The sequence below is a fragment of the Acomys russatus genome, chromosome 22, assembly GCF_903995435.1.
Source record: "Acomys russatus chromosome 22, mAcoRus1.1, whole genome shotgun sequence".
Classification (NCBI taxonomy): Eukaryota; Metazoa; Chordata; class Mammalia; order Rodentia; family Muridae; genus Acomys; species Acomys russatus.
In genome coordinates, this window is record NC_067158.1 from 11,698,784 (window position 1) to 11,720,073 (window position 21,290).

Sequence of the window (21,290 nt, forward strand, 5' to 3'; positions counted from 1 at the left end):
GTGGTGATGAGACTTAAGGACAAAAGCCTCCATACACCAAACTGCCTGAGCTGTTGAACCTGGACAGGGTGTAGCCTCCAGTGACTGTCAGCCCTCTTGTAGCAAGTGCTACCTATTCCCTACCTGCACTCTTGGATTCTATCTGGCTTCCTAGGCCTGATCAATTCCCCCTCTGACATTAAGGGCCATGAAGGACACCATCTGCATTGCAGTTTATCCCAAATCCTAGCTTTCTCTGCCAACAGCTAAGAACCCATGTATATATAGCCAGGTCTGGTAGGAGATGCCTATAATCCCAGCTACTAGGCAGGGTGAGGCAGGAGGATCGACATGCAAGGCCAGCCTTGGTTGCATAATGAATTCCAGGCCACAAAGGTCAAGCCACAGAGACCTTAACTCAAAAAGCATTGCAACTACAGCCATGGTGGTTACTGATACACAAGAAAAGAGAAACAGGAAAGCCTCTGGTGCAGGAGGTAAAGGAAGAAATAAAAATAAGGAGCCCGTCCACCCTTTTTCCTGTTCTATCCTCTCTTTTCGCACACACTGATAACTAGGTTAGTGGTACCAGAGGACAAGGATATTGTAGGGGGTGAGAAGAGAGGATTCATAATATTAACTATAGGAGATTCCACATTTACCCCAACAAATAAGACACACATTAATCAGAAAGTCAATTTTATCATTCCCAGATTTGTAAAAGGACAATTAAAACAAGCTTGCAAAAGAAGATTAATTTAATGCTGTCAAGTGTGCAAAAAAGAATTCCAGGGCTTTCAGAGCACTGGCTGTTCTTCCAGAAGGCCTGTGTTCAATTCCCAGCACCTACACGGTAGATCACAACCATCTGAAACTCCAGCTCCGGCAGATCTGACATCCTCTTCTGACCCCCAAGGGCAACAGGCATGCACATGGCACATAGATATACATGCAGGCAAAACACACACACACACACACACACACACACACACACACACACACACACACACACAGCCCGAATTGAGCTCTAGAGCTTTCTGAATCTCTATGAAGGGAATCACTTGACTTGAAATATTCAAAACTATTCTGCCTCCACACCATGAACTGTTTTAGAGTCTCCCTTTCCAAAAAGTAAGTTGGCATGGCAACCAAGGCCAGTCACCATGGTCTCTAACCACATCCGCTGGGGCTTGGCATGCTGAGACGTGTGCCAACTCTGTTGTCTGTAGGGCACTCCTGGCCACAGTATATAGCAAGCTATAATCAAGCTTTAAAAAAAAAAAAAAAAAGCCCCACATTTGTATAGAATACAGCTCAACATAAATATTCACTTAATGTGAGAACCTACGGTGATGCAATGTTGAGACTGCAAAATTAACCCTAAGGATCAGGAAATACAAAAGCTACCACTGCCTCTGCAACCTGAAATCACCCGCACTGCACATTCAACACCACTAACCAGTACATATGTGCCCTAGGCATTAAAATCTAGTAACACCAAAACTTCAAAACTATGTATTATCTGTTTATTTACTAACTAGAACAAAGATAGCATTTACTGATGGGCACTGGAACATATCTGGAGAAGACATGCCACAGAAAAGCAGCTATAAAAACCCTTTAACACAACTAAAATACAGCACACTAGATTGCTTCTGAAGTAGTCCTGAAAATACTGATGTTCCTGTGACCCACACTATCCCATACAAAACAGCAAGAGAAACAGAAAAGAAGACCTTAGCATGCCAACAAGAACAATTAAGCAATAACTTCATAATTTTCAGAATATTACAGAGGCCTCACAGAGTGAAAACAATTAAATTGAAATCGAAGTCTAATACATAGTTAACAGGCCTCCTTGGAAACACTACTGTCATCCTTTGGGTTTTTTTGTTTTTTTGATTTTTGTTTTTTGCCTACCGCACTATCCCTCAACAAAGTTTCTCTATATAACAGCCCTTGATGTCCTGGACTCGCTCTGTAGACCAACCTAGCTTAGCACTAACAGAGATCAGCCTGACTCACCTCCTGAGTGCTGAGATTAAAGGCGTGTACCACCATGCTTGGCCTGCCATCCTTTGACTAAGGCCTATGACAGCTTCCAAAGGGGTAAAAATGTTTGAAGGAGCATACAGCATACATATAAGGACTCACATATAGCTGCTAATGGCAGGTCACTCAGGAGCAGTTTCCCCAAAGTAATAGGTTTTGTTGTTGTTTTTAAGCTTAGTGAGTAAATAACACTAAAATATCATACTAATTTAAATAAATACATCCTTAAAGTCTAGAGTCAGGCTGAGATGCTTGCTTCTCAAACAACACATGCCCAAGGCAGTCACATTCTAGGCTGGGAGGAGATAGAGGGTGTCAAAGACAGCACAAGCAAAGTGGAGGTTTTATTTGGATGATGATTGGTTTTTGTTTGTTGGTTGACTGGTTTTGACATAGCTAGCCTTAACTCATGAGCCTTCTCCTGCAACGTCCTTCATGCTAGGATCACAGGAAAATGTTACCATGCCCAGTAAGGTGAAATTATTTTAAGAGTCTGGTCTACCCCAACTATTTGGAATAGCCTAGGACACACCCATGTCTAAAAACTGCTTATGAATAGTTTCTACAGTCATGGACAGTTCTCTGTCACAGGCTGTCTTTTCCTACACTAACATTCCCCTTTCCATACTATCCCAAAGTACTACATCTAGAAGCGTTTCAGTTCAGTAATTATCTTAAAGTTGTGCATGCAAAGCACAAAGGGATGGAATGTTCTGGCTCAAAGGCCATGCCAGTGGAGCTAGAAGGCACTCAATGGGAAGGACTAGAAATTTTGGTTTCATCTGGGAGCTAGGAGAGGGTTTAAAAAAAGAAAATCGAAGGGGCAGGAATGCTGACACACAGATGTTTTCAGCAGGAAGGCAATGGGCAGGACAGCACAGGTGAAAGCAAGCCCAGGACCCATCCTTCCTACAACAGCAATCAAGGATTTCTGACCAAGGGCTGATGTGATCAGAAGTTACAGCGGTAAGATAAATGTGGTAGGAAAGGGAAGGGAAGGGAGTAAGAGGAGACTTAGACATTATAAGGCAAAACATAAGGCCAGAACTGGAAAGATGGTTCAGCAGTTAAGAGATGCACTAGTCTTGCAGAGGGTTCCTAGCAGGCACCTCAGGCAGCTCATTAGCTCCGGGGGATTTGACAGCTCCAGCCTCCAAAGGCATATGCACACATGCACTCACCAACAAGAACACATCATTCAAAATAATAAAAATATATCTTTTTTTAAAGATTTATTTGTGTACATATGCACTCTATTTGCATGTACGACCACATGCCAGAAGAAGGCATCAGATTTCATTATAGATGGTTGAGAGCCACCATGTGGTTGCTGGGAATTGAACTCAGGACCTCGCGATGAGCAACCAGTGCTTTTAACCGCAGGGCCATCTCTCCAGCCCCCTAAAAATATATCTTTAAGCCGGGCGTGGCGGCGCATGCCTATAATCCCAGCAGTTGGGAGGCAGAGGCAGGTGGATCACTGTGTGTTTGAAGTTTAAAAGAAGTAGTAAGGTCAACAGGAGGCAGGGGAAGCCAAACATCATCCTGAGGACACCTTTTGCAGTGACTTAATCCCAAACTAACTTGATTTACACTTTGAAAGTTTTGCTAATCAAGCCTGCAACATTCTTTACATGCCCCTAGCCTGTCTGCTCACCATCTACTCCAAGACTGAGGTACTTTTAAAAAGAGGTCAAGTTTCTGGGTACCCAGTGATAGTCTTGGGGGGTGGGCGGTCCATAAAACTGATAAAATACACAATGTCAAGTGCACTTAAAGAAAAATGCACATTAGGTACAAAGAAAAGTATTTTGTGTCAAGTATAGACAAGCTCTGGCTACCAAGACCCCCTTAAATGGTAGAATGACTTCTTGAGCAGAATTCACTCCCAGAAGAGAAGAATAAAGACAATGCAAGTCAAAGTGCACTAGGGACCCTAAAGCTACCGGCTCATTAGAGATTTCCTGGAACTGAGCCAAAGTAGAACCCTGTTCTAAGAAAGAAAGAACACTGTAAGGGAGCCCTAAGCCCAACCTCTCTTGAACCTTTATTCACAGTTCCCTTATGCTAAAGGAGAAATGGGTCATAACATGTACAAGGCAACTTTAGTGTATCTCTTGTAACTAAAAGAAAGCAAAACTAGGCCGGGTATGGTGGCACACTCCTTTAATCCCACCCAGCACTAGGGAAGCAGAGGCAGGGTGATCTCTGTGAGTTCAAGACCAGCCTGGCCTACAAATCCAGGATAGGCAAGGCTATACAGAGAAACTCTGTCTGAAAAAAAGGAAGGGAGGGAGGGAGGAAGGAGAACCTGAACATGGTGACTCGTGTCTATGATCCCAGAACTTGGGAGACTGAAGCAGGAGGACTGCTATGAGTTTAAGGTGAGCCTGAGCTACACTGTAAATCCCAAGGCAGCGTGGATTATAGAGTAAGACATAAACTCAAAAAAATAAAAATAAAAACAAGGCTGGAGCGCTGGCTGAGCAGTTAGGAGCACTGGCAGCTCTTACAGAGGGTTCATTTCCTAGAACTCACTCGGTGGCTGGTAGCCATCTGCACCAGTCCCAAGGGACCTAATACCCTCTTCTGAAACTCAGAAGACACCAGGCGCCCACATACATGCAGGCCTTTTATTTATTTACTTATTTTTTAAGCAGAGGATGGGGGAAGAAGATCCCTACAAACAGGCCAAATGGCTCCAAGATTTCAGTCTCACAGAACTCCAATAATGGGTTGAGAATTTAGCTTAATGGTAGAGCTAAGGTCCTCAGTTAAATGCCCAGTCCTATAAGGATAGAAAAGTGGGAGGGAAGAAAGGAAAGGTAGAGGGGAAAAAGATAATCCAAAACAAATAGTGGGTATGCCTATAATCCCCATAGTTGGGAGGAAAAAGCTAGGTCAGGAATTTGAAGTCCTCCTCTGCTACATAGCAAGTCCCAGTTAGAGACCAGCCTGACTTACAGTAAGACTGTCCCAAAAGAGAAAGAGAGAGAGAGAAGGAGAGGGGCCATGCACATGCACTCACTCCAGCCGGGCCTGGTGGCACTAGCCTTTAATCCCAGCACTTGGGAGGCAGAGGCAGGTGGATGTTCTGAGTTCAAGGTAGGACATCTGTAGCACCAGCACTAGGGATGGGAGGATCAGGAGTTTGAGGCCAGCCTTGGCTATGGGGTGTAGGTAGTGGTTTTGCGGGGAAAAGGAATACTTCTGGTCACATTAGGGCCAGTGAGGCTTTCTCCAAGAACACAGTATGGGGTTCCTGGGGTCCAGTGATGGAAATGTAACACACACCTTTAGAATTTAACTTCAGAACTTCCAGAGATAGAAGGGCTTACGAAGTCCATCACAGGCTGGACAACTCATAGGGACTTATGAACTGGATGGTTCCGACCCACTCAGAGAAGAGCTGGTCTTCTACTATGGGACTATGACCTGGTGTTGCCAGTTCTCACTAAGAGCTAGTACAATTTCTAGACATTTAAGGGGAACCACTTTTCTAGAAGTTGCTTCAGCCCACAGATCTGCTTTACAAACACACCCCTGACTGGCTGATGCTTGACTCTATCTGCTTACCAATAACTGACAATTCCAAGTGTCTCTTAGAATTCAAGGTCAGATTCCTTTGGCCTTCACTGAACCCACACTGCTCATAAGCAGAGAGCTACTCAATGATAAACAGGCCTAGAAGAAAACACCCAAGCCAACAGCACCCACTGAGCACCAAGCTCCCGCATCCTGTAGTCTCCAAACCTCCAAGCTCAGCCAACTTGGAGTGCACAGACACCTTGCCCCTGCCCAAGAGGAGCGCGACCTGCAGCTCCAGAATCAAGCTCACAGACACCCGCGAGGGAAGCACTCAGAGGCTACCAACAGCACAGACTTCATGCAGAACCAGCTAACTCTCAGAATGCCGACAGGGAAAAGAGCCACATTTGCTATTTACTAAACGACAGGAACATTCAGATTTCCTCCTTACCAAGTTCTGGTTTATTTATACTACTTTTAAAGAAACATATATGTACCACAAGGTTCCTGTTCTCCACACATGTTGACTGGTAAGGTATAAACTAAAACAAGCCTTCTACAGAGCAATCTGAACATGTCTGCAAGAACCTCTTAAGGATCTCCCTGATAGTATGACTTATAACAGAAAACAGTAATTTGTGACATGGTCTCTGAAAATGTTTCAGAATTTTTTGTTGTTGCTTTGTTTTTCGAGACAGGGTTTCCCTGTGTAGCCTTGGCTGTCCTAGACTTTCTTTGTAGACCAGGCTGGCCTCGAACTCACAGTGATCCACCAGCCTCTGCCTCCACCACGCCTGTCTTGTTTCAGAATATTTAATAACAATTAAATATTCAAAGTAGACAAAAGCCTATCACCACTATGCTTTTCCAATTTTCCTTAAAATCTCAATTAGTTCATAGGGAAACCAATACATACATAAGCTTTTCTTTTTCATAATTTTCTGTATTTCTCAAGTATTTTATAATAAAATTTTATTTTGTGTGTGTGATAGATACTTGTACATGTTCTTAAATTTGTGCAAGTATATGGAAGCCAGATGTCAACATTGGGATAGTGTCTTCCCCAGTTACTCTCCATTTTCTCGGAGACAAGGTTTCATCTACTCAGCTAGGCTGGCCTGTGAACTCCAGGAATCTGCCTGTCTCTCCTTGCCAGCACTGGGATTACAGACACAAACAACTATTGCACCCAGCTTTTTACGTGGGTGCCGTGCATCCAAACTCAGATCCTTGTGCTTGCATGGCAAACACTTTACCAACTAAGTCATCCCCCCCAGCCTCATAAAATCTGTGTTTCAATCAGCCCTTATGGGATCAGATGGGATCTTTACATGTACTGAAAATCTAGCCATCCTTACTCTTACAGTTTCAAAATGCAACAGCCCTCAGGAGGCCAGAAGTTACCATTCCAACATTTTCTCATCAGACTTCTAATGCCATCAAAGTTTACTTCCACCCAGTCAACTCACATATTCAGTTTCTAAACAACCATATCACCCTGGATGCTGAACAGAGAAGGGAATTAATATCAACTCTTACAACACGTCTTAAGAGTAATAAATATGCCGGGCGTGGTGGTGCATGCCTTTAATCCCAGCACTCGGGAGGCAGAGGCAGGCGGATCGCTGTGAGTTTGAGGCCAGCCTGGTCTACAAAGTGAGTCCAGGGTGGCCAAGGCTACACAGAGAAACCCTGTCTCGAAAAACCAAAAAAAAAGAGTAATAAATATAAAAGGCTCTCCTTTGAACCACAACGGGCCTGCTGACCTTATTCTTTTCACACTATCGTTAAGTCAACAGAGCTGCTAAAAGCAAGATTTTAAGACATCTAGTTCAGCCTACAAACAGAACAAAGAGCCTCCACTCTTTGCCTCCTACCTTTCTGTCAGACGGGTACAAAGGCACTTCTCCACAAAAGGTTTATCAGCATTAATCTCAAAGATAGGTAAAAATTAGTTGGAAAGGGCCAGATTGCTCAAATCCCACATACCATGCTGTACCATACAACGGCTTGCCTAGCCCAAACTCAGCACCAGAACCAAACTCTCCCAGAGACCCCGCAGTACCCTATAGGCCCTGTCCAGGGTCTGGTGAATACAGGGCACTGCTTAATTCTGCCAATAAAAAAAGCAGGGACAGTCCACAGCCTCGGGTTCTTGCAGTCTTTTAATCAACAGGCAATGTACATGGCACATACTCTCCCTGAAGAAAGTGGTTCTGACTCCTGAATGGCTCTGAAAAGTCAGTCACAGAAAGGAGGAGTGTCTCCCATCAGACGTCCTTCTACAGGCCAGGCTGCAAAGCAAGCCACTCCAGCCCTGCCAGCAGACCACAGCAGCGTAAGTGCCATCAAGAGACAGCTAGATACTTCAGTCACTGTCTTCATAACTTGGCATCCTGGCTCTAGGAAAAAACAAGTTGGAATGAGCTTTCTTTGATTGTGGGAGCTGGGGAAAGTGACAAGAAAGAAACATTTATCTGATTGCTAAGGGGTTTTCTCAGTTGAAATTACAAACACATTTCTCAGCCAATGGTTCTAAGTTTAAACCCAAATCTGAATTCCAACATCAATCCATACAACCTTATCACAAAACAGTGCCATGTGAGGCAGCCTCAGGAAAACAAAATACGTCTCAGCAGCAGTAAGATGGGTTTGAATCTGATCTGCTACCGACCTCCTCAGTGACTGTCACGGGTGACTTTACCACTTTGCTACTGACTTCCTAATGTAAAAACTGCCATCAATTATGTCTTTTAAAATCAAAACAAAGCACTTACATGGCACACATTTTGTTTGGCTTGGGTTTTGCTGTCCTACACACACACACACACACACACACACACACACACACACACACACACACACACACACACACACACACACACACACACACCAAGACAGGGTTTCTCTGTGTAGCCTTGGCTGTCCTGGACTTGCTTTGAAGACCAGACTGGCTTTGAACTCACAGAGTTCTGCCTGCCTGTCTCCCAGGTGCAGCACAGCACCTGGCTTGCTTGTTCTTGTTGCCTTTTGTATATCTCACTATGCTGTACAGGTTAGCCTGAGACTACTGACTCCTGCGATCTTCCCGCCTTAGTCCCCTAAGTATTTGGAATAAGAGATGTGCGCCCAAAGCCACAGTGCCGGGCTGCGTTAGTAGCTACTTCCTGTATGCGTTGCACACATGTTAGATGTGAGTTTGAGTACCAGAGGTCAATGTTGGGTACCTCCTCAGCTGCCCTCTATCTTATTTTTTGAAACAGGGTCTCTCCCTGAACCTAGAGCTTGTTGATTCAGTTCGCCTGGCTGACCAACAACCCCAAACCTTTCCAGCACAGAGAGCACAAGCATGTACCCCTGCACAGCTTCTCACTGGGTCCTGCGGATCTGAACTCAGGTCCCCAGGCTTACACTAGAGGCACTTTACCCACTGAGCCATCTTCCCAGTCCCTGGTGGCCACATTTTTGTTTTATTTCGTTTTTTGAGACAGCGTTTTTCTGTGCAGTTCTGACTGTCCTGGAACTCAATCTATTGACCAGGCTGGCCTCAAACTCAAGATATCCACCTGTTTCTGCTGAGATTAAAGGCATGTACCATCACTGCCTGGCTTCCTGATAGCTACTTTTAAAAACTTTGCCAGAGAACAATACTAAAAAGAAAATTTTAAGTTAACCAGGAGAAAAGCAACGCTTACACTCAATATATAACTAAAGAATGTCTGGCTTTCCTTATTTAATCATAAGCTATATTTTTTGCACTTGCTTTTCCATGAGACAATTCCCAGTGGTACCAGTATGAACAGAGAGGCTCTAAGCCTGGCAGCTGGAGGAATTAAATGTTAATCATGGTTGTCCCTACCCTTGCCATAGGTCCCAAACAAGGCACTCCACCTTTCTAGCTTTGCATTAAAGCTGGGCAGTGATGGTGCACGTCTTTAATCCCAGCACTCGGGAGACAGAGGCAGGTGGATCGCTGTGAGTTCGAGGCCAGCCTGGTCTCCAAAGCGAGTCCAGGACAGTCAAGGCTACACAGAGAACCCCTGTCTCAAAAGAAAAAAAAAATCTAGTGCATTAAAGCATTATATTTGGTACTTTTGTTTTCTTCCACTGCTGGGGATGAAACCCAGGGCTTTGCTCATGGTAGGCAAGTGCTCTGTACCACTGAGCTGTATGTCTTAGCCTACACATTTGGTTCTTTCGACTATGAAGACTTGTCTCCCTGAGATCTGGGTCCACCAGAAGGCAGGAGCTGCTCTGCAGCCTTCCGGCCCCAGCAGCTATTCCACTTCGTGATGAATGGTAGAAAGAAACATGTCTAACCCTTTGCTATCTCAAATCTTTCATTTCCATCTCTTCTTGCACTTCATCTAAATGCAGAAAACCTCCTGAGTTCCTCTCCCAAGGATGACAGAGAACTAGCAGGACACAGATGCATGAATTCAGCTGAGATATAGAGGCCTATGAACATGACGGTGCAGAAAACAAACAAACAAACAAAAACAACAAAACTCAGCCGGGCAGGATTATTGCTTATCTGTGTATGAGCCTATCTCAGAAGACTGCAGTACTGCAACGTTATTCTGTACAGGACAGGGTTTTGATAGATATCTATCAAATAAATATGTTCAATGGAGGTTTGCAAAGCTGCAGGCTTCCCTCCAACTCCTACCAGACAGAATGACCTATTTACCTCACTCAACTTTTTTGTTGTTGTTGTTTTCTTAAACCTTTATGGGAAGGGCACGTGTGCCACAGAGTCTAGGCAGAAGTCACAAGACAGCTTTCAGGAGTTGGTTCTCTTCTACCTTGTGTGTTTCAAAATTCAAATTTAGCTCCTTAAGCTGGACAGCAAGCACCTTTATCCACTGAGCTATCTTTTGGGCCCTCTATTCAAATCCTTAGTGCTGGGCCAGTCACAAACGAGTGCTAGATGGAACTTCTCTTTTCCTCTTGAGAAGCTATCAGGAAAATGAACACACCCATTCACAAGAATGTATGAATAATTTGGGGAGGGGTGTCACAGGCCTGAAAGAACTCCAATACAAATTATGAGAAATTAGATTTGAATTAAATGCCAAAATCCTAACAAGGACAGGCCTTGGCTTCAGTTCAGGCTTTATTATTTGCTAGCTATCAGGTTAGAGAAACAAACTTGCCTCTCTTGGCCTTAGTTTCTCCCTCTGTAAAACATAAACAGTAGTATCTAATTCTTTCTTTTAATGAGTTATTTATTCATTTACTTTACATGTACTATATGGTATTTTGCCTGCATGTATGTCTGTGTGAGGGTACCAGATTTCCTGGAACTGGAGTTATAGACAATTGTGAGCTGTCATGTAAGTGCTGGGACTTGAACCAGAGTCCTCTGGAAGAGCAACCAGTGCTCTTAACCCCTGAGCCATTTCTCCAGGCCTAGTATCTATTTCTTTTTGAATGGAAGGATGAAATAAGTAAGCGTGATGTGCTTGGTCCCATGCACTCACAAAAAGGCGCAGCAATGGAGCCATGGCTGCTTCCTCCACACTCTTACTTTATCGTCAGTCAGAACTACTGGTAATTCCCATGAGATCTCAGGGTATAAAAACAGAGAAGAGATCCTAGGAATTTACCAGCCTCCCCCCACCCCACCCCCAAACAATGAAATGCTTGCTTTTAACCTATAAAGGACCATCTGACAAGATGGTCGGCAGGCCCCTTCTGTGTAAATCCAAGTCAGCTGTCAGCGTGCAATTGTTCTATTAGGCCAAGTCAATTTTTGGAGGCAGGCCTATTAGGTTAACTTCAAATGGAGATGAAAAGAAAGTGCTTGATCAAATGCTGAACTGTAAAAACACACTGACAGGGAAACAAGGCAGAGGAATTAGCTTCCTACAATTATTCCCTGTGATACCTTTAGTTACCCAGCCTATCTAATCATCACGCAGCTCTCCTTTCACTCTTTAACAGCTAACAGAACTTCCTCAATTCTTCATGAAGTCCATCAACCATTTAACCTGGGAGCCAGAGTAACTGACTTTAAGATTGCACAGAACCAGTCATTCTAATTCCTTCTACAAATGAATTTCTCAGTGTTTATAACTATTTGACCTCAATGGGAGAAATAGGCATTTCCACTTTAAAAGTCTTTCATTTCTAGCAATGCAAATTTTCTTGTTTGTTTAACCAATTTACACACCACTAGCCAGTGTTTAATCAGGCCCCTTAGTTTAACCAACCATGTGGACTGCACACCAAGTTTTAAAGTTTCAGATAATAATTTCATTAACATCAACATACTGGTTTAAAGATGAAATATGTACCAGTACATCTAAAAGCTATTTAAAGGTCCATACTTCAACAGTACAGTTAAAGTATAATTCTTCTAGCACTTAACTCTATGTATGCCTGACCTGCTTCAATGCAAACAGGCTATAATGCTGCATGATAATAAAAGCAGCTAATTTCATACCCAAATAGTCTGGTCACAATTTTCACAACTGGAAATACCAAAATAGAAAGAAAAAAAATCAAAACCGACACAAACAACCCTGTCTTCATACAGACTAAACTAATGACCTTGGGATAGTTATTTACAGCTAAAATACACCAAGGTCTGAATTACTAGCCCCACTCCTAAACAAACACACTCATCCAGGCTTCCTCCTACCCTAACCAATGCAAAAGACTGAACAAGTATTCTAACTAGAAGTCCCTGGGCTGACCATAAGGTATCTATTGTGTATACACACACGCTCTCTTTCTACTCCCCCCTGCCCCCCACCGCATTGGCAAGTAATAGGGGGAAAAATCAGTACTACAAAATATTTCTTAAAATGTTTAAAGAGGACTTTTCAAACAGCTTTTTTCTCCTCTTCCCAATTAAAAACAATATTGTATAGAGCCACGCTGGGAATAACAAAAGCAATGCTACAAGCTACTATTTAGCTCTGGTTATCAGAAAATAAAATGGAAGACCAAGACACATTAAAGAGCAAATCATGAAGTTTTTCAAGTGATAAAACAAAAGGTGGTTTTCAAAATTTCAGTGAGTACTTAGAAAACACAATCAATCTGAGATTAAAAACTGGCTTTGTGTCTTCTACACGCTTAATGCACATACTCTAGTTGTATTCACGCTCAGCAGTCCTAAAACCCTGACCTTCCTTATAAAACTTACTTCAGGGCTGGTAGGCAGGAGCCACAACAGTCCCTTCAGTCTGGCAGCAGTCACAGAACTAATAAAAGCATGCCAGCCTATGTACACACACACAGTTCTGAAAGCCACACCGCGCTTGTCTGTGGACACAGAGTTCAACACACTGACGACCACAACAAAGTTATTAAAACTATAGAGTGTACCAAGGACTAACCATTTACTCAGAGAGCTCAGATAAGCCCATCAATAGTAGTGCAGTTATAAGGGAATTAAGGACACCATTAGTGATTACTTAACAGGTAAACTTATTAAATACCATTTAAGTCATTTTTTTCCCTTAGCGATTGTTGACTTAATTTGGAAGGGAGGTGGTAGCCTAGTAGACTACAAAAGAGTTAGATAAGCACTTCAAAAACTTTTCAAGAGAACAGAGTCCTTCTGCCAAAGTCACACATTATCTCTCTACTTGTCAGGATAAAATAGTTACAAATGGTGTGTTTAAACTGCTAATTTTGTATTAAATGGTGAGGCCACGAATATCTGCAAGGCACAGCACTATGCATAATGGATAGCTAGCCAGACAAACTACCACAGAGAATGGCTCAAGTTTAAACACTGCAGATAAAAATCTCAAACTTCAAAAGTCTCCTTCAAAAAGTGAAGTGCCACGTTCAAACATACTCCCCCTCAGCTGCCACCCCCACCAAAGGCTGTAAATCAAACATTTCTAAAGCCATCAGGGAACAGTGAAAGCCTCAAAGAAAAACAAGGAGTCACAAGAAGCAAGATTTAAGACTCAAAAGTATTCTTAAAGCATGCAATAGAAATACTTAGGTATCTTCAGCAAAGCATTCCCTCTAAAGCTTGTGTTAATGACAGTAACACTAACGTTATAAGGTGGGGGGGGGGGGGGGGGAGCCCCAGAGCATTTAGCAACATTTGTAGTCACAGAAATCGGTCAATTTCACTTTCTATCGATGGGATGGGAAATAAGAGCACCGTAGAACAATGCTTTTTTTTTTTTAAATCACAGGCATAGGACCTCCTCCAGCTGTGGGAGGACACACACCTTTAAGGAGTCACACAGTACTGGCAACTCAAAAGCTCCTGGGTGCAGCTTCACCCTTCTGTCTACACTCACAGGGGCTATGGAGTCATTCCACACAGTCCCTTTTTTCTTCATAATACACCCAAGTACAAAGCACTGAAGATCCAAACTACAGGCCTCTACAGTCCCAAAAGACTCAAAGCCAAGCCAACCGTATCAAATCACCCCTCCAGAGGTGCGCCTGCTAGCAGCCCTAAGTGCGCTGGCCCTAGAACAAGTTGATAAAAATCGTGGTCAAGGGAGCGGGAAATCTATGCAGCTATCCATCCGCAGAGACTTGAGTTGAGAGTCCCTCCTCAAAGACTGGGGACAGCTTTGAGCTCTCCCGAGACAGCTTCCTTTGGAAGGCAGACTTTTTTTTCATTTAGAGCAAGGTGGAGGCCCTGTCAGTGAGAGACCCTGGCTCCGGTTTGCAGGCCTCTTCTTTATTAGTCCTTGACCCAGGGGCGAGCCTGCGGTCTCTCTCATCCCCTGTAATCTGAGGCACGCAACAGCGAAGGCTGCCTTCCACCGCCACTACAGTGCACCCCCAATTCCCACTCCGCAGCCAGCTCCGCCTGCTCCCCCTTCCTGCTGCTGCCTGTCCAGGGCCCTGCCAGAGGGTTAATGTCCAGGTAAGGCTGGCAGTAGATTCCAGCGAAAAGAAACCTGAAGATGTGCACCCCGGCTACCTGGTCGCCCCGAAAACAGAGCAAACCTCGATGGAAAGCAAAGCCTGCGCTCCATCCCTTCAATTCTCGCCTTTGCAAAGTTGGCATTCAACAGGTAGTTCCCGGGACTTTCACCTGAGGGAGGAAAAACGTCCCGCCAACTCCAGAGTGCCGCCCCGGCGCCCATGCCCAGCCCAGCGTCCCCACCCCCACCCCGGCGCGGTGCACCCACCGGAGGAGGCCGAGCCCCCACGTGCGCTCGCCCCAGCCGCCGTGCCCCGGAGGCCGCGTCCCGCCCGCCAGCCCGCCCGCCCGCCCGGGAGGGTTGCCGCCAGGCTCCGCGCCTCCCTCCCCCGCCCGCCCGCCCGCCCGCCCCCTAGCCCGCGGCGGGGTCGGCGGGCGCAGCCCCCGGAGCCATCTTGTGGCGACGGAGCGCGGGGCCCGGGTGGCTACCTGCACGATCTCGCCCTCGGCGCTGAGCATGGCCCCGGCCCTCGAGAAGCGGCCCGTGAGGCCGGTGGTGTGGGTGGGTGTAGTCGCCGCTCGGGCTCGACTCGAACAGCACCACCTCCACGAACGCCGTCTCCTTGGCCCGCACCGCGCCGGGCCCCGCGGCCGCCAGCAGCAACCCGAGAAGCAGCGGCAGCGGCGGCGGCGGCGGCAGGCGACGGCCGCGGGGGCCGCGGCGGAGGCGACGGCGGCGGCGGCCCGGGGCCCCTGGGCGCCCGCCCGAGCGTGGCCTCATGGTCCTGCGGCGGGAGGGCGCGGAGGGCGGGCGCGGCCGGGCATAGTCGCGGGCCGGCGGAGGACCGAGCGCGGGCGGTCGCCTCACAGCACCATCGCGGCGGCGGCGGCTTTGTGGGTCGCAGGCTCCGCTCCGCTCCCCGGGCCGTCGCGCCGCGGCCCTTTCATCTGCTCCACGTGAGGGGTTATCCCCGCCCCCGCAGCGTCGTGACCCGCTCTCCCCTCCCTCCCCGCGCTCCACCGCGGCCACCTCTGAGGGGAGCGGGTAGGCGGGGCGGGCGCGCCTGCGGCGAGAGGCGGGGCCCCGGGGCCTCGCCCGCACCGCCCCACCGACTGAGTCCCGCCCCGACTCACAGTCTGAGCCACGCCCCTCCACCCTTGCTCCTCCCCGGTCGTCCTCTGGGCCACGCCCTTTGCTCCTCGCTCCGCCCCCTCATCCGTGCTCCGCCCTCCGCGGCGGACATTTCTCCTGGCAGTTGCAGGAGTTAAGTAAGGCGTAAGGTCCTCAACCTGTTCCCGGGCGATTCGCCCGCTCGGCGCGCCCTGCTCTAGTGCGGGATACCTCACCATCGGGGCGTGGAAGGCCTGGTCTTTCCTTGGAAGGATGCTACATCTGGCGCTACTGGCCACTCGCGCTCGGTGCTCGCCTTCACCACTTCCATGGAACGCGAAAGGCCCCTGGCCGTCACCGGCGTTTTGCATCCCGCCGGGACACATCCAGTTCTTGCGTGGGTGTCGCTTAGACAGTTACCCTCAACCAAAGGAGTGAGGACAGGTGGCAGAGAACTCGAAGAAGTTATCTCGATTCTAATGGAGTTCACCTTTCTGCAGCCCTGGAGATAATCTCTTAACACCCCCTTCAAAAGAAATTCTGAAACATTTTGAGTCTCTCACCACGTGCAGAAGGGCTGAAGAGTCCAATACGCTTAATGCACAGACTGCTAGGCTGCCAAACATACCAAACACACGTGCTCTGAACCCAGACGTTCCCAGTCACCCAGAAGATAAACTTTTAATTCCTTTTCCCTTATTGGAACAGGCTTTTCCTTCCTCAGCAAGTCTATGAGAATGAAATCCTTTAAAAGCCACATTCAATTTCTGCCTCCTCAGTCAGTCTTCCCTTCCTGACCTGAATGGCCTTGTTTAAATATTTGCAAATATTTGGTTAGGGTGATCTGCTTCTACTTGCTACCACACCCAAAATATTAAGACAAAAAAGAAAAGCCATTGAGAGTTTCCTTGAGTAATCAACTCCTGGAGGTTACAGTTTAAACCGAAAAGGAATGTTTTGCCAACGTGTTGAATAGAAAATACAATTGAAAAGAAATTCACAGAACTGTGTTACCGTATTTGGGCCACCCAAAGCTTCTGCACAGAAGGAACCTGACAAAGCAAGGAGTCATTCGTTTCCCCAAGCCAAGCTTAACCAGTGCACACTGCACGGGAGAGCGGATGGGAGCACTATCAGTTCCAAGGATTCTTAATTCACCCACCAATGCACAACCCAGTCTTTAAGGGGAGGGCAATTACTACAGCCTATGTGTAGGAAAGATAAACGTTTTTCTGTTGATCCCAAGTGTGGGATGGGGAACAGACTTGGGAGAGAGCAGGATGTTTTTCTACTTAGAAGTTGAACCACTTGGTGGGGAAACTTGGATGTTGCCAGCTGAAAACATCCTAGTAGAGACTCTGAGAGGATACACACACACATGTTTTGGATACACACACACACAAAACAAGAGGCTTGAGAAAAGACTTGGGATTGTTTTGGCTGTTCATCAACACTTCCAGAGATGCTTCTTTGGGCTCCTGCTGAGGCTGTGGGCCTCAGCTGCTGTTCCAGGTTCCAGCAGCAACCTTGATTGAATTGCTGGTTTGCTGAGGTCCTGCTGACTACACCAGGAGAACCGTTCCTCGGAACTGATATCCTGATATCCTTAAGGTTTCATTATTGTGTTCTTTAATCTTCTTTTCCTGTTGTTTGGGTTAGTCGGGTTGTAAGTGAGGTACGCTGTTAGTGAGTTCATAATACAGTATAATTGTTAAGAAAACTGAGCCTACACCTATGCATGGCATTGTAATACAACTGACAAATGAATGAGCAAATATAGTCTATCTGAACAACAGAATCGTATTTTTGTAACATGGCAACGTTTCAATCTTCAATTGCATTTAAATGACAAAAATCAAGGCTACAATAAAATACTGCATATTGAATGGATGAAACACAAAAATGTACTAAGTGAGGCATATAGCGTTTCCATTTGTATGAAATGCCAAGAATCTGAAGAGATGGAAAGGTTAGTGGTTGCCAGATGCTGAGCTGGAAATAGGATTGGGTATAGTGTGGCTGCTAATGGATTTCTCTTAAGCGTAATAAAAATATTCTTGTAATTAGATGATGCCGATTATATTATTTTGTTGTTGTTTTTTAGTTTTGATTTTTCAAGACAGGGCCTCTCTGTGTTAGCCTTGGCTGTCCTGGACTCGTTTTGTAGACCAGGCTGGCCTCGAACTCACAGCGATCTGCCTGCCTCTGCCTCCCAAGTGCTGGAATTAAAGGTGTGCGCCACCGCCTGGCTATATTCCTTATAAATATCTGAAACCCACCAAAGTGTACATTTCAAAGGGTGTATTTTAGAGTGTATGGATTACATCTCAATACAGGTGTTGAAATTTAAAGCCTTTGTGTACTTGATGTGGTAGAGCACTCCTTTAATCCCAGCACTGGGGAGGCAGAGGCAGGTGGATCTATGAGTTCAAGGCCAGCCTGGTCTACAGCGTGTGTTTCAGGCCAGGAGAGCTACACAGTAAGACCCTTTCTCAAACAAAAACAAAGCCTTGGGGCAGGAGAGATGGTTAAGACAGGATCTAAGTTCAGTCCCCAACACCCACATGACGTCTCACATCCCTCTGTATGGGAATCCAACACCCTCTTATGGTCCTAAGGACACTGCCCGGATGTGTTGCACAGACACACACGTAAGCAAAACACCCATTAAAGTAAGTCTTCTTTAAAAAAAAAAAAAAGAAAGAAAAGAAAAGTCAGCTCTCAGCAATCTTTTCATCAAACACACACAGAGTGAATGCTATGTTGAGTATCTTGTGCTCTTTGAAGTCTTGGTTCAAATCCCACTCCCTCACTAATGGCCTATCCTCACTACTCTATCGAAACTGTAGCATTTCCCCTTACTAGTATTCCCAGCCTCCCTTGGTCTGCTTCCTCTCACCTCACAGCATTTATCATTCACCATACTAAATACTTGGCTTATTTATTTTTGTCTGTCCTCTGGGCCTGCATACACACATGCCACAGAAAGAAAAGCTATCATAGCAAGGACCTTTGTCTCATCTAGCCACCTGGCCCAGATTAGGCACTCAATAAATATTTCTTGCCTGAATTAATGACTAAGTGATAGAGTGATAAGCTCATCAGCACATACTCCTCCCAGTCTTCGGACAGCTTGTCAACAGCTGCCCAGGAGCACCGGGCTTCCGTGGGACCAAAATAAACTGTGAATATGAAGAAGAACAGCAGAACTTCTCTTCAAGATCTTTAGTGGCAACGATGACACAGACAAGGGTCAGAAAAGAAACTAGTTTGCGACCAGTGAGGTGACTCTGGGGATAGAGGTGCTTGCCGTCAAGCTGGGTGACCTGGGTTCCTTCCCTAGAAGCCACGTGCTAGAGAGAAGGAACCAACTCCCACAAGGTATCCTTCATCTTCCACACAAGCATACGCAAGTAAATAAATAAATGTATAGTTTTTTTTATTTGTATTCGGTTTTCTCCAATAGGGTCTCTCTGTGTGACCCAAGCTGGCCCCTGTCTCTTAGCCATCCTCCTGCCTCAGCCTCCTGAGTACTGGGATTGCAGGTGTGTGCGACCATACCTGGTTGGCTTTGTTTGTTTAAACTCTACTTCAAGATATGATCAGTAAAACACAGGCTAGCAACATAGAAATAACATGATCAGCCTTGGCATGGTGGTGTATGGCTGTAAACCCAGCACTCTGGTTCTTGGGGTGCGGGGGGTTGCTTTGTTTTTTTGAGACAGGGTTTCTTTCTTTCTTTCTTTTTTAGAGACAGGGTTTCTCTGTGTAGCCTTGGCTGTCCTGGACTCACTTTGTAGACCAGGCTGGCCTCGAACTCACAGCGATCCACCTGCCTCTGCCTCCCAAGTGCTGGGATTAAAGGCATGCGCCACCACTGCCCAGCTGGAGACAGGGTTTCTGTGTGCAGTCTTGCCTATCCTGGACTTGCTTTGTAGACCAGGCTGGCCTCGAACACAGAGATCCACCTGCCTCTGCCTCCCAGAGCACTGGGATTACAGGCATGCGCCACCCTGCCTGGCACAACCCAAACACTCTGGGATGCAGAGGCAGGTGGATCACTGTGAGTTCAAAGCTAGCCTGATCTACTAAGTGAATCTAGGAGAGTTCAAAAAATCAAAACCAAACCAAACCAAAACCAACAAACCATGATCTGCCTCTCAAAGAGCCAAAGTTACTTAGAAACTGAGGTATTAACCAAGTTTTACCAAAAGTTGGCAGGCAGAAAGGAGAGATAGAAAGTAACTTCAGCCGCTGTGAGATGTAGCTTAGTGGCAGAGTGCTTCACAAGCATGCACGAGGTCCTGTGTTCAAGCCCCAGATCACGGGGAAATCCAGCCACCACTGACTTAAGGATTCCTGCTGACTCAGTGGCTAAGAGCATTTCGCTGGTCTTGCAGAGGATAAGAATTCAGCTTGGTGGGGAGCCCTGGTGGCACTCAGAAAAAGGATAGGAAGGCTACCAACATGAGACTTGATAGGCTGTGACTATATGGTGGGGGAGGGGGTCCCCTTCTGTCACAGACCTAGGGGATGTGAATAGGGTGAAAGAGAGAGGGAGGGGAGGAATGGGAAGAGACAAGCAAGGGGGTAAAAATTTAGATGTAACCTGAATAAATTAATAAAAAAATAATAAAATAAGTGAGGAGGAAAAAAAGAAAAAAGAATTCAGCTCTCAGAACCACACTGTGGGTGGTGCACGAGCACCTATAACTGTAGTTTCAGGGAATCTAATGACTTCTTTCGGTCTCCATAGGTACATGTGTGCATAACATACCTCCCCACACACAAATATACACATAAACAAAAATAATACATCTTTTTTTTTTTTTAAAGAAAGTTAATTTCAAATAAACAAGGAAAACAAAAACCTTTGAACTAAGGACAAGGATGGTATCAACAAGCTGGATCAAATGACAGGTAAGGGACTAGAGAGATGGCTGAGAGGTTAAGAGCATTGGCTACTCTTTCAAAGGTCCTGTGTTCAATCCCCAGCAAGCACATGGTGGCTCACAACCGTCTATAATGAGATCTGGTGCCCTCTTCTGGCCTGCAGGTGCACATGCAGGAAAAAACCCTGTATACATAATAAATAAATAAATCTTTAAAAAAAAAGTCAGGAACAAAAACGTGACCCATGGGCATCACACATGGTACATCCCATAAACCATCCTAGCTGGGAGCTGTTGCCCAGCTGCTGGAAACATTTTTAGTGTCTGTCTATCACAAACAGCGCATCCACTTACTCTACAACAGGGCACACATTAAACAACTATTTAAAAGAAGACATTTGGAGCCAGGCATGGTGGAGCACACAAGTAATCCCAGAACTTGGGGAGGTAGAGGCAGGTGGATCTCTGTGAGTTTGAGGCCAGCCTGGTTTACGAAACAAGTCCAGGACAGCCAAGGCTATATTACAGAGAAACCCCCCTGTCTCAAAATATAAACAAAAACCAAAAAAAAAAAAAACTGAAGAAGACATTCAGGACAGGGCAATAGAGAGTGAGGACGAAAAAGAAAGCCTAGTGACACGCAGGCATGGAATACATAGGAAACTCATCGCTTTGTATGCTAACTCAAAACCTGAACTTGTACAGGATACTTTCAAACATACACTGATAAGTGAGGGAAAGTATGTATATGCACACATCCTTGTGTGTGCAATAAGTATATGTGTAAAATATGACTTTATTGCAAAATTTCCTGCTAAGTAGGGAAAAAAAAAAAAAGATGCTATAACAGAAAAGGGCATGGATACGGGAA

At 45.8% G+C, this 21,290-nt stretch overlaps 1 protein-coding gene across 1 annotated transcript in view; it reads right to left on the reverse strand.

Moving 5' to 3' along the window:
- Positions 1–15,197, reverse strand: part of Znrf3 (zinc and ring finger 3) — a 244,232-nt gene extending 229,035 nt beyond the window's left edge. The window contains 2 exon segments of the mRNA XM_051165019.1: positions 14,906–14,980; positions 14,982–15,197. Of these exon segments, the coding sequence (XP_051020976.1) occupies positions 14,906–14,980; positions 14,982–15,197 (291 nt within the window).
- Positions 15,198–21,290: the final 6,093 nt, after the last annotated feature.